Source organism: Suricata suricatta, chromosome 3 (assembly GCF_006229205.1).
Source record: "Suricata suricatta isolate VVHF042 chromosome 3, meerkat_22Aug2017_6uvM2_HiC, whole genome shotgun sequence".
NCBI classification, from domain to species: Eukaryota; Metazoa; Chordata; class Mammalia; order Carnivora; family Herpestidae; genus Suricata; species Suricata suricatta.
In genome coordinates, this window is record NC_043702.1 from 128165184 (window position 1) to 128178242 (window position 13059).

A 13059-nucleotide genomic window follows, 5' to 3' on the forward strand; every position below is an offset into this window, starting at 1 on the left:
TGTTGTGAATATCCTTCTTCCACCAAAGTCCCTTGGAACTCCGTGGGCTTTCTGTTCCTGGCCCTTGTCCCCATGGGTTTTGCCAGGAAGGGGCCCACGGAAAGCCTGTCTGGCGTTCCTCAGGTGAGAACAGCCCCGGGCTCGCGTGTACCCAGGTTCTGCCACGGCGCCTGCCGGTGTCGCCCCACTGCTGCCAGCTAGCGCCTCACGCCGCTGCAGAGTCTCAGAGGAGAAGAAAATAACATGAGGTTCATTTATTCAGGCTCACCGAATGGACTTCTCGGCCCTTCCAGAACACACGATGACGGCAGTGCTGTATTGGGCGCAGGACCTGTGGATGCTGTGAGGAGGCACAAGCCTGGAGCGGTGGGTCAGTTGTGATCATCTGTTCAAATGACGGTCATTATACATGTGGAGTTTATGAAGTGGTTTCCCAATGAGACCCTGATTTCTTTTAGACCCAATTTCCTGGTACGTGGGCCCGTGGCCTCATGTGAACTGCTTGGCTGGAAGGGGGCTCATGTAGCAACCTCTCAGCCAAGAAAAGAAGCTTTGCTGTTGGCCCAGGAGGATCTCAAACCAAAACAAAGAGGAGATGGGGCTCACTTCTACAGGTCTGTCATTTCCCTGCAGTCCCCTGCCCCAGCCTGGAGGGCCTTGGAAACCTGTGGAGAAAGGGCTCTCCTGCTCTGTGGCCAGCAGATCTGTAAGGACTGAGTACAGGAATCAAGGGACCCTTTCACCTGACACTTCACCCTTCATTTACCAGCTGGAGAAGAAGCCTGAGATGCTCATCACACGTCTCCCCAACTGAACAGCGTGGTAGACCCCTTTTTCCTTTGGCTATGATGGAGTAAGAGCAATGACCGTCACCAGGTTGGGGCCCATGAGATAACCCCCTCAGAAATGCATCAGAAATATTGCTGCGGCTCCAGGGAAGGTTCTAGAGCTCACAGCCTCTGTGAGGGACAGAATCGGTGGGGAGGATGCAGTTTGCATCCCATCCTGTACTCCCTGGCTGCCTGTCCTCAGGCTTTCCATGGTGACCTTTCTGATAGCAACTAGGAGTTGAAACAAGAAGGAAGGAGGTGAAATGCCCAAGGATACCAAGAAAAGAGAAATTAGGCTCACCAGCTAGATTCTGAATGATTTTAGGTCCCACAAGAGGTCATGATCCTTGGACTCTGTAGGCACAAATTATAACCCCCTTCCGAATGGCCTCCATATGCACCCCACCCCCAGAGGCTTCTTGTGGTCAGCACCACCCGCATTTGGCTTCTTGCTTCAACCCTCTTCCAGGATGATAGAAGAGACTGGGCAGTGCGGGGGAGAGGGGACAGGGCCAGCCATGTGGTCAGGCCAGGGCGTCAGAAGTCATACTGTGAAGATCAGCATCCCCTCGGCCCCCCAGCATAGAGAACCCCAGGTTAGCACAGTACATGCACCTTGAATGAGAGGGACTTCAAGACACCTCAACCCACAACAGCTTCAGACCGAAGGAAAGGTCTGTCCATGTGGGGAAAGTACCACAGAAGAGCTGGTGCACAGTGTCAGAGGGGAGCTAGCTGTTCGGGGCAAACCCCTCCTGTTGAGTAAGTCCTGCTCAGGGAGGAGACAGAATTCTTGCTTCTGGTGAAGTGTGCCTTCTGCTAAGGCCATAACAGACCAGGTTGTCCCCCCAAGGGATTTTGGGGGATTTTGCAGGAGACCCCTTGCACCCTTGCAGGAGGGAAGCCTTGTGGCTTTGGAACCTGACCTGTTCCTCACTCAGTGGCTGAGGCACCCGAGGCTCAAAGCTGTAGTGACACTCCCGGCTGTATGTGGGACCAGGGCATTGTGACCTCAGCTGTTTTGCACACAGAGAGGTGGTCATCTTCCCTCACCTTGGCCTGTAATCTACATAGGACAGTGGCCTGGTCACAGGGGCCCGCTGTGGGGAGGTTGGGAAGTTAAAGAACACTCTGGCCTCCTCCATCATGTCGGCCAAGAGGGTGGAACTGAAGAAATCAAGCCTGGTAAAGGCCATTGCTGGACAATGTGGGACTTCTTTGAGTCCTCACTCATGGAGGTGTAGAGGTGGGGGTAGTGGGACACAGAGAACTTTCTGTGAATGCTCAGCTCTTCCTTCTCTGTTCTGAGCATGAAGTGGCCTCTGAACCTGGAAGGAGGGTGGGATTCATCCCTGGCCTTGGGGTGGGAAGTAAGGAGGCCCCTGCTGACTCCCTTTGGGACGAGGAGCGATGTAATACCCACACCACCTCCACGTACCCCTGGGGCCACACCTCCCGGCCAGGCTGGCGCCAGGCCTGTGTGTCCGCAGGCACATCCTAGGCACACAAGCATCTTATTAGATAATGTGATGAGTGCTCCCAATCTGCAGACGAGGAGGGGAGGTGCAGAGGGAATAAATAACTTGCCCGGGTGGCACAGGTAGGAGGGAAGCAGGCTGAGCTCAGATTGCAAGTCTGTCTGTCTCCAAAGCCTGAAATAATCCACGGCTCCCATAAAGTCATCTTAAAGTGTTTTCCCTGCTCAGGCCCCTCAGCAAGGAGAGGGCTGCCTGGTGACTGGGCAGGTGAGTGTTCAGAAGGAAGACAACATGACAAAGTTTGGGTTGTCTTGAAACAGGGCCTGGCAGCAGGGCGAGGGGGGAGGGGGAGCAGCCAGGCTACATGGGCCTGAGCTCAGGTGCAGGTGGACAGGCAGGATTGGGTAGGGGGGGCTCTTGAGAGGGCTGGTGTTATCCCTCAATCCTGGTGCCCAACAGGAGCACTGCCAAACTCGTCTCTCTACAGAGCAAGAACTACAAGGCCGTGTGCCTGGAATTGAAGCCCGAGCCGATCAAAGTAAGAAGCTTTTTTGAGGCCGTGCCGGCAGCCAGGCCTGAGACCCGTGGGGAGGTGACTTGGAGTCAGGGGTCATTCGCTGTTGCTGGCACCCAAGACCTGTCCCAGGTGCTGGAGGATACACAGAGAGAGAGAGAGAGAGAGAGAGAGAGAGAGAGAGAGAGAGAGAGAGAGAGAGAGAAAGAAGCTCTCTGCTCTCACAGAACTTCATACTTGCAATGATCTGATACAGAAATAAAGAAGGAAAATTCAGTAGTGCTACCTGCTAGGCAGAGAACTGAAACAGGGCGGTCTGACTGGGTAGCTGCTGGAGACCAGGGGGTCAGGAAAGGCCCCGGGCTGGGCTGGGAGCTGAAGTACAAGATGCCTGGTCACAGGGAGGCTGAGGGAGGACTGTGGGTGGGGGAAGGAGCTTGGTCATTCAGGGGCCAGAAGGGCTGTGGCGTGACGAGCTCCAAGCGAGAGCAGATGGTGGAACCTGCCATGCAGGTGGGACCACGGGCTCTTACCCCTGCCCTGTGCTGAAAGGAGGAATGGAAAATTGGGGGATCTCTCCTGCCTCATCCACCCCACACCTGTGACATCCGACGTCCTGTTTCTCTTTTCAACCAACAGATATATGACTACAAAGGACTTAAACAAGAAGGGCTGTTTACCAAGCCAGGAGGGACACAGGAGCTAAGGGTAGGTGGTGGGCGCGCCGCTGGGGCCTGTGGTTCCGCTCCGGGACCTCATCCCCCCTATTCTGTTCTAACTCTGCATTTTGAAGTAGTTGCAGACTTATGGAAAATTTTCAAAAATATTTTACAGTAAATCCTAGTATATCCTTCACTCAGATTTCCCAAATGTTGGCATTTTATGATTCTCTCACTCCCCCTCCCTCTTTATGCATTCACACACACACATGTATAATATGTTTCCTGATTCATCTGAGAACATGTTTCTCTCAAATTTCAGTGTATATTGCCCTAAAAACAAGAACAACCTCTTACACAATGAACAAATATCAAAACTAGGACACGAGCATTGATTCAGCCCTTATTCTAATTTTATCAATTATTCCACTCATGTCTTTCATGACAAAAGAAAAAAACAAGTCCTTTTACGTGGGGTCCAGTCCTGGACCACACATTGCAGCTAGGCTCCGTGGCTCTCTAGTTTCCTTTCATCTGGAACAGCTCTCCAACCTTGGTTTTCTGGGACATTGTCATTTATGAGGATTATAGGTCATTTGTCTTGTAGACTGACCCTTCATGTGGGTGGTCTGGTGCTTCCCGGGGACTACATGCCGCTGTGCATTTTGGGGGTGGGTGTCCCCTTCAGGGCATCCTACCAGGAGGCACGTGATGTCTGTATGGGCCACTGAGCACCCTTTCCTTCCTCCCCGACGGGAGGCCGCTCCCTGTTCCTCCTCATTAGAGATACCCCAGGATCTTTCCTTACTTCCTTTTGACAGCTCTCTTTCCATCCTAGCTCTTTCCTTACTTCTTCTCTATTGTATTTCCTCAGAATAAACTCAGGGAGGTGAGAGAAGAGCTCAAGGAAAAAATGGTTGAGATCAAACAGGTAACAGGACGAGACCTTTCAGGACACGGAGAAATAGGGTACCTTCCAGGGAAATGCACTGGTTAACTTCGAATAGTGAGGGGAATCAGGAAGTGCATGGAAAAAGCATCAGCCTGACTCAGCCCCATCTCCTCCAGTGTTTCAGTGCTGAGCCGCTTCGGGTAACGATGCCTTGTCTGTCTGATGCTTAACCCCAAGTTTTGAATGGCAGGAACTCTCTAAGGCATCACTAACCCCAGTGACAGAGTGAGAGGGGCTGACCAGGACGTGGGGGAAGTCAGGGACCAATTCCATTCTCCTTCCTTCTCGTCCTGAAGCAAGCTGCAGAGCAGCACCGCTATTCTTTGCTAGAACTGCCGATGGCATGCGTAGGAAGAGAGGGAAGGCTGAAGAAAGAAGGTGTAACTGAGTCTGTGGTCTGGGCCCCACACGGAAACCGTGCAGTAGCCAGATCTAAGCCCCCCGCCCCAGGCTGCTGGTGACTTCATGGGACACGCACCCCAGTCCCTTCATAGACTCCTTGGGAAGAAAGGGGCTTTAATTGGCCACCACAAGTCTGTTCCTTGAGTTTTATCCAAGAAGCAGCCAATGCCCTTTGTTTAAAATGCCCCAGAGACGACTCCGCATTCGGTAATAAGTGCCATGCCTTTCTTCTCCATTAGATAAAGGGCCTACTGGATAAGGATTTTGATAAACTCCAGGAATTTGTGGAGATTATGAAGGTAAGCATATACTGAGTGCCTTCCATGGGCCAGTACCACACTGGGAATTATGGAAGGAGATTGCAAACCCTGCCTTGCAGTCGCTGACCATCTAGCAGAAGACCCAAAGTCTACAGCAAGGGAGAAGTAAATAACAAGGAAGTACCGCACTACGTGACAGCTGGCTGTCCGTTAATCAGGAGTCAGGAGAATGAGTCATGAAATGTGGGCCTGGGTAACCAGACAAATCCCTACAGAGAAGGTGCATCTTACTGTGAGCTTTGAATGCTACATGGGAAGCTTAATGCATATCTAACCAAAAGCCCCAGTAAGATGGGTTTTGAACTCAACAATTACTAAGAGGACCACCTATACTCTAGAATAGTGTGATTCTTGGGGCACCAGGGTGGCTCAGTCGATTAAGCGTCCAACTCCAACTCAGGTCACAATCTCACAGTTTGTGAGTTCGAGCCCTGTGTCGGGCTCTGTGCTGACAGCTCAGAGTCTGAAGCCTGTTTCAGATTCTGTCTTCCTCTCTGCCTGCCCCTCCCCCATTCTTTCTCTCTCAAAAATAAATAAACATTAAAGAAAATATTTAGAATAGTGGTTCTCAAACTTGATGTGTTTTGGAATTGCCTGGAGCCCAGGTCCATTTTGGAGGGGGCTTAGACCCTTGAATTTTTCTCATGTTGCCCAAGTGAAAATTTGAGAACCACTGATGTAGATGCATAAATAGGCAAACACAGATGTCTTAAAAAATTTTTTTATGTATTTTATTTTGAGAGAGAGAAGCAGAGAGTGAGTGGAGAAGGGGCAGAGAGAGAGGGAGATGCAGAATCCGAAACAGGCTGCAGGCTCCGAGCTGTCAGCACAGAGCCCGATGTGGGGCTCAAACCCACAAACTGTGAGATCATGATCTGAGCTGAAGTCGGACACTCAACTGACTGAGCCACCCAGGCACCCCAGGATATATTTAAATTTTTAAGAGTTATAAAACGGTAGTACTCCGACCAGATATAAAAAATTCATATAAAGCCACAATAATCTTGTCTAGATAACCAGCCACATGAACAAAACCAGTGTAGATAACCGTGTAACAACCTCTGTGCCAGGGAGACACTAAGAATCTCTTGCCAGGAGTTTATTTACTTACTTATTTTTTGCTTTGTAAATGTAGGTTTTAATTATCATATATTATTCCAAAATAGAGTCATATCAGATTTAACTACCCTCTTAACTTTTTCTAGACTTTTTTTTTCTATTATAGTTTGTCAGGTTGGTTTCATATAACACCCAGGGCTCATCCCCACAAGTGCCCTCTTCTGTGTCCATCACTCCCATTCCCTCTCCCCCTCCCCCATCAGCCCTCAGTCTGTTCTCAGTATTCAAGAGTCTCTCATGGTTTGCCTCCCTCCCTCTCCCCAACTATTTCCCCCCCCTTTCCGTCCCCCCCTTAGTCCTCTGCTAAGTTTCTCCTGTTCCACTTATGAGTGAAAACATTTGGTCTCTGTCCTTTGCCTGACTTGTTTCATTTAGCATAACACCCTCGACTTCCATCCATGTTGCCACAAATGGCCAGATGTCATTCATTCTCATTGCCATGTAGTATTCCATTGTATAGATAAACCACATCTTCTTGATCCACTCATCAGTTGATTTTCTTGCCAGGAGTTTAAACATCTGTATACTCAGGCCTGGTTGGTCCAGATGAACTGAGTAAAAGTCTCCATGATGGGTTGCAGTTGCTTCAAACTCTAAAAGTGCTTCTGATGCTTTTCCCTGGATAAGAACCGCATTTTAAACACTTTAGCAGTAGTCTTTAACCTTGGGCCTGCACCTGTGCTGTGCCCTTAACCTTATACCCAAGCTGCACCTGTAACAATTAAATCAAAACCTTTTGAGATGATGAGATCTAGGCGTCAGTAGTTGTTAAAATCATTAGGTGATTCCATTGTACCTTGAATTTTGGGCAGCACAGCTCTATAAAACTTAAAAGACAATAAAAATGATTTTGTAAATGTTAGAAGGAAAGGATTATGTATTCATATTAAGGATCTTGATTATATGAAGAAAAACTTAATTCAGTTAATACTATAAAAACCAAAATGGTTCTTAAAGTGAATTTAAATAATAAAAACCAAGAAGAATAAATTATTTGTAAATATATAACTGTATGATCTAAAAAAATACAATGGAAGAAATCACTAAGGAAATATTGATATATTTAACAATATAAAAAATTTAACAGCAAAGCACCATATATAGAATTAAGAAGCACACACTTTGGGGGAAATACTTTTCCACAAATATGATAAACATTGATAAACTTGTTTTTTATCTGTAATGTATCTCACGCTAATCAATAAGAACCAAACAGGAAAATGGGCAAAGGGTATGAACAAACAATCCACAGAAGAGAATACAAGTAAAATGCAATAAATATACGTAAAAGATTAACCTCATGAATAATCAGCAAAATGCCAAATGAAAACAATATTTAAGTCATTGTCACATTCAAATAGGTGAGCTTTTAATTTATGGCAATTATAGAACAGGGCAGGAATGCTCTTATGCTGCTGATCAGAGTATAGTTTTGTACAAAACTGGAAAGGAATCAGAGAATAGGTGTCAAAAAAATATCAAACCGCTTGACCTATTCATTACATTTCCCAGAATTTAGCCTATGAAAATAATCAGAAATACTAGCATGGTTGTCTGTAAAAAGATATTCATCACATGACTATATATAATAGCAAAAATTTGGAATCCACAATTTTCAACAGTAGAATAGCCAAATGAATTGTGGTATAACCATAGAATGAAAACTAGGAACTACTGGAGAAAATGCTTATGGGTGTATCTGGCTGGCTCAGTCACTAGAACATGTGACTCGATCAGGAGGTTATGAGTCCGAGGCCCACATTGGGTGTGGAGTTTACATAAGAAAAAAATTGGGGCACCTGGGTGGCTCAGTCAGTTAAGCATCTGACTCTTGGTTTCAGCTCAAGTCATGATCTCATGGTTTATGAGTTCGAACCCCACACTGTGCTCCATGCTGACACTATGGAGCCCTCTTGGGATTCTCTCTCTCCCTCTCTCTCTGCCCCCACCCCATTCACTCTGTCTCTCTTTCAAAAATAAATAAACTTTAAAAAATTTTTTTTAATTAGCAATGCCATGATTGGGTTAGATGTTAACATTAAGGGGAAATTGAATGAAAGCCATATGGGAGCTCTATCTATTATCTTTGCAACTCTCAGTAAAGCCCGAATTATCTTGATATAAAAAGCTTATTTTTAAAAAATGCTCATAGCAAGAAGTAAAAAAGCAAGATACAAACAATGTATAGGCTGATCTGAATTAAGTGGGAAAAAAAATAGCAAAGTAAATATTTAGAAAAAAGACTGGAAAGAAATACACCGAAGGGGTTAATAACGGCTGTTGCTAGGTGATGAGGTTAATTTGCTCTTAGATTCCTCTGTGCTGTCCAGATTTTCTACGAAGGACAAGTATTATCTCTGTATTAAAATGCAGCCACAGTAAGTGTGTTGATAGTGGGCAGGACGGGGTGTGGGAAGGCACAGAGGAGGCTATTTTGGGCCCGAGAGCAGCTTGCACACAGCGTGGAAGCAGGAAGAATGTGAAGTGCATCACGGTCAGTGGGGAGATCAGTCATGAGAGTGGGATCATCTGGGAAAATGGTGAGAAACAAGGTGGAATGGGCACAAAGGCGGTAGAGAATGAAGGCTTTTGAAAGACAGGCGGACAGGTTGGGACTTGGTTGTGTAAGCAGTCAGAGGCCTCTGGAGATTTTTAATCTGAGAACATGCTAGAAGCAGCACTTCAGAAAGGCTGAGCAGGCAGCTGTTTGCAAAGTGGGTTGGGTGGGGGGAAGAGCAGGGGTGGGGACCGTCTGGAGCTAGAATATCAGGCAGGAAGCCACGTCCCTGCTCAAGATGAGGAACACTGGACCAGGTGTAGGAACAGAAGGAAAATGGTAAATCTGAAAGGTGCACGAAAGGAAAAATAACATTCTTGGTGATCGACTCAACACAGAGAATGAGGGAGAAGCAAGCATCCATGACCCCAGCAGGCAATTTGGACACTTAGAAGAAAGTGATGACGATGACAAGGACAGTTGGCAAACAGATTTAGAAGAAAAAATGAGGAGATTACTTTGGGACATGAATTTGAAGTCATAGTGACACTTCTAAGAATAAGGGACATTCTGACTCTGATTTTTTGAGACCGGGGGCATTTTTCACATCAAGGATATTTTCACTCTATTATGAATACAGGTATTTTATTCAAAATGTCTACCACCACTTAAAACTGGTTTTCAAGAAGATGGGCGCCTGGGTGGCTAGGTTGGTTAAATGTCCTACTTCGGCTCAGGTCATGATCTCATGGTTTGTGAGTTCGAGCCCCTCATCGGCCTCTGTGCTGACAGTACAGAGCCTGCTTCAGACTCTCCATCCCCCCCACCCCGCCCTCCCCAGCACTCACTTGTTCTCTCTCTCAAAAATAAACATTAAAAAAATGAAGCTATATTTTGAAATCATTTCCACCCATATAGTATAATTCCTTGATAAAGTTTCTACCACCCTTCAGTAAACTGTCGCCAAATCTTTCATTTTTTATTAGAATTATTTTCCTTGAAGCAAATTATTTTTCATGTATATTTTATGATGTTTATGCCAACCCTGTTTTTGTCCATAATAGATACTGCTGATGTCATCTGCATCTTACACATTCTTTGATGACCACTATTTTTTTAAATTAATTTTTTACATTTACATCCAAATTAGCATATAATGCAACAATGATTTCAGGAGTAGATTCTTTAATGCCCCTTACCCATTTAGGCCATCCCCCCCTAACCCCTCCAGTAACTCTGTTCTCCATATTTAAGAGTCTCTTATGTTTTTGTCCCCTCCCTGTTTTTATATTATTTTTGCTTCCCTTCCCTTATGTTCATCTGTTTTGTATCTTAAAGTCCTCAAGTGAGTAAAGTGATGACCACTATTTCTGTTCCAATGTCTCCAGATCAAATTTTGCAGAGCTAAACTGGCCAAGGTTTTACTGTTCTTTAAGTTCTTAGTAAATAATAAATATGAGGGGCCAGTGGCACTACTGTCAGTTTTATGCTGACCATTTCTGCCAGAAATCGGGTAAGATGAAACAAACACATGTGCAGATTCTGGGTGCACAGCAGGGGTCAAAACATTGGAGCCAAAAATGCCTTTGTGGGGAAAAGTCAGAAGGTTCGTCTTCCTGCCTCCTTCATTGTATAGGCCTTGAGCCAAAGCCAGAGTCTAATGGTCTCATGCAGGTGTGGGCTCAGGCGAAAGCCTTCCTGTCCTCTGACTCATCTGGAAATTTTGAGGAGCCCCAATGACCCTGCCTGTGCTTTGACGTCATCCTGGAATGGGGGAGGGGAACGGGAGAGGTGGCATGTGTCACCCAAGGCCGGGGAGGATTCCCCAACACGTAAGACGTGGAGTCAATCTCTGAGTGGTTGGCAGAGGGAGGCAAAAGAAAAGGATTTCAGAAGCCCTTCCAGATGATAATGCTAAGCTTTTGAATTTTCTCTTGAAGGAAATGCAGAAGGATATGGATGAGAAGATGGATGTTTTAATAAATACACAGAAGAGCGGCAAGCTGTAAGTGTAACCTGCACCCATCTCTCCTCATCCCTAAAGATCCTCCTCCCATCACTTTGCTCCGTGTCCTCGGGTTCGGAGGACCCTCAGACTCTTCAAGGACCTGCCTTGGTTTCTCTTCCTCCAATGGTTTGGATGTCAAGGCCCTCCGTGGCTGCCCACACTGTGGTTATCTCCCTGTCATGTTGGAAATTGCTCCCCAATTCTGCCCTTCCCTAACCCCTCTCCCCCAGTCCCCTTAGAAGAGGGCCAAGGGAGCAGCAGGAGCTGAGGCTGACGGCAAAGACTGACGCAGACCCACAGCTCCGGCTCAAGAAAATGGATGGAGCCGATGGCCCACCGTTTACTCTTCACAAGAAGATGATGGCACTTCAAAAAATGAAAAAGGACCCACTGGATTCCCTTCAGCGATGCAGGACCTGCTGCGTAAGTGAAGCCTTACCCCCTGCCTCACACTGGTGTGACAGCCTGGCTCCTGCCCTCCCCTGACTGGCGTGGGCCCTCCCCCTCCCTTACCTCCTGCTGTGAAGGGTTCCGCCTCTCTGCTGGCCCCAGATGCCCCCCCAGCCCACAGCCCTCTTTGGGGGCTTGCCCTCTAAGCCTGGGGACATTCCCCAAATCAGCCTCAACCCTGGAGGTGCCTGCTTGCCGAGCGCCGCATCTTGTTCTGCCCTTTCCTATAGCAAGACCCGATGAGGTGCCCAGCAGGCTGGCCATCTCAGACCAGGGAAAAGTGATCTTTCTTGTGCCATTTCTGTCCTCTGCAGGAAAAATGTTTGTTGTGTGCCCAAAGGAACAACTGCAACCAGGGGTAGGTAGACCCATACAGGGAGTCCTTGTCCTAGTCGGGGGCCCCGTTATCCCAGGGGCCTTGTGCTCAGGCTGCATTTGCCCCGAGCCCCACCCACAGCTGTGAGATGCTGCCCCCAGCCTCATCCGCTCGGGTGTAGAGGACATGGCATGAGGCAGGAGGACCCGGGTCCCCAGCCCGGAGCCTGCAGCCCAGAGGCTCCCGCAGGGAGGGGAACCTCGCCGGTGGCTGAGCTGACCCTGCCTCAGGTTCTGCCTTTCTCCTCCTCTAGCAGAAAGCTTCAGTGCCATGCCTGGGCACCCTTTTCATCCTTGGCATCTGGAGCTGCTTTCTGACTTATCTGTGCTTCAAGTCCTACGTTGGGGAAGATGTGTTTCCAACCTAGAGCCACCGCAGAGCCCATGGGCAGCCCCGGGCCTTCCTCTCCTCTGCTCAAGCTGCACGGCAAAGGCGTGAGGCCCTCTGACACACCACCCCGCCCCAGGCCTCCTCCCACCCGGAGATTAAAACCTTCACTTTAAAGCCAAAGCAGGTATTGTGGTTTTGAATATCAAACTTTGGTGCGCAAGAATGTCAGTTTTTTGGTTCCAAATTCCTGTGTTTCAGACTCCAAGCCCACTTCCTGTTTCCTGTTGGATTTGTGGGATATTCTGTCTTGGTGATTCTCAGGGCCATCTTCCTCCCCACCCCCGCCCCCACCTCCCTCCACTCTGCCTGGTTCTGGAAAGGTCTCAGGTCAAAAGAGAGGGCAGGCCACAAAGGTAACAGGTGCCACTCTGTGGTTGCAGGAGAGACCCCCACTGTCCTGTGTACCCGCCCCCCTGTGTCCGCATCTCCTGCCTGCATGCGTGGTGGGGGGGCCCAAGAATCTTGGGGCCCCCCAGGCCCAGGGTCTAGCCTGCTCTGCTTCCCTCTGAGGTCTTGTCATAAGCAGAGCTCAGGGCCCCACTGATCATGGGAACTTGACTCTCTGTGGGCTTTGGCGACCCACCCTCCTACCCTCCTGAATGTCTCTTGTCCCCCCACCCAAAAGGAGGCCTATCCCTTAGGTCTTGTAGAGGCCTTAGCCTTTACAAAGGTAGGGATGAGCCAGTGACCTCAACTGCTCCCCTCTTCGTCCTGCCCCAAATCTCCTCTTGGCTGCTAGCTCGAAATGAGAGTAAAGAAAGATACAGAGAAAATAGTATCTCATTAAACTCTCTGTCATGAGTGTGATTCTTTGGGTTTAGTTTAATGGAGGAGGAATTAATAGGATTCCATATTTTATTTCACACCAGCTTGCTTTCTTCTTCTTTATTTAAATGTTTATTTATTTAAAAAAAATTTTTTAACATTTATTTATTATTGAGAGACAGAGCATGAGAGGGGCACAAAGACGGGGAGACACAGAATCTGAAGCTGGCTCCAGGATCTAAGCTGTCAGTACAGAGCCCGATGCGGGGCTCAAACCCACAAGCGGTGAAGTCATGACC

The 13059-nt window shown here is 47.9% G+C and overlaps 1 protein-coding gene and 1 long non-coding RNA gene across 7 annotated transcripts; one reads left to right on the forward strand and one right to left on the reverse strand.

Annotated features, from left to right (window-relative positions):
* Positions 1–239: 239 nt before the first annotated feature.
* On the reverse strand, positions 240–1797 carry LOC115286672. 2 transcript variants are annotated; one of them, XR_003906203.1, is made up of 2 exons: positions 1446–1797; positions 240–385 (listed from the first exon to the last, which is right to left on the reverse strand). It is a non-coding gene; the product is annotated as an uncharacterized LOC115286672 (long non-coding RNA). The 2 variants fall into 2 exon arrangements; XR_003906202.1 differs by having other exon boundaries at positions 1132–1797.
* An 80-nt stretch (positions 1798–1877) lies between these two features.
* Positions 1878–12115, forward strand: TEX35 (testis expressed 35). 5 transcript variants are annotated; one of them, XM_029933091.1, is made up of 10 exons: positions 1878–2015; positions 2537–2575; positions 2796–2954; positions 3462–3530; positions 4356–4412; positions 5075–5134; positions 10712–10776; positions 11010–11202; positions 11544–11587; positions 11859–12115. In XM_029933091.1, exons 1-10 carry the CDS (start codon positions 1977–1979, stop codon positions 11920–11922), a joined length of 789 nt encoding a protein of 262 aa, XP_029788951.1. In that variant the 5' UTR covers positions 1878–1976; the 3' UTR covers positions 11923–12115. The 5 variants fall into 5 exon arrangements, with proteins under 5 accessions (XP_029788951.1, XP_029788954.1, XP_029788953.1 ...); XM_029933094.1 differs by having other exon boundaries at positions 2796–2846; XM_029933092.1 differs by having other exon boundaries at positions 1879–2015; positions 11862–12115.
* The last annotated feature ends 944 nt before the right edge of the window (positions 12116–13059 follow it).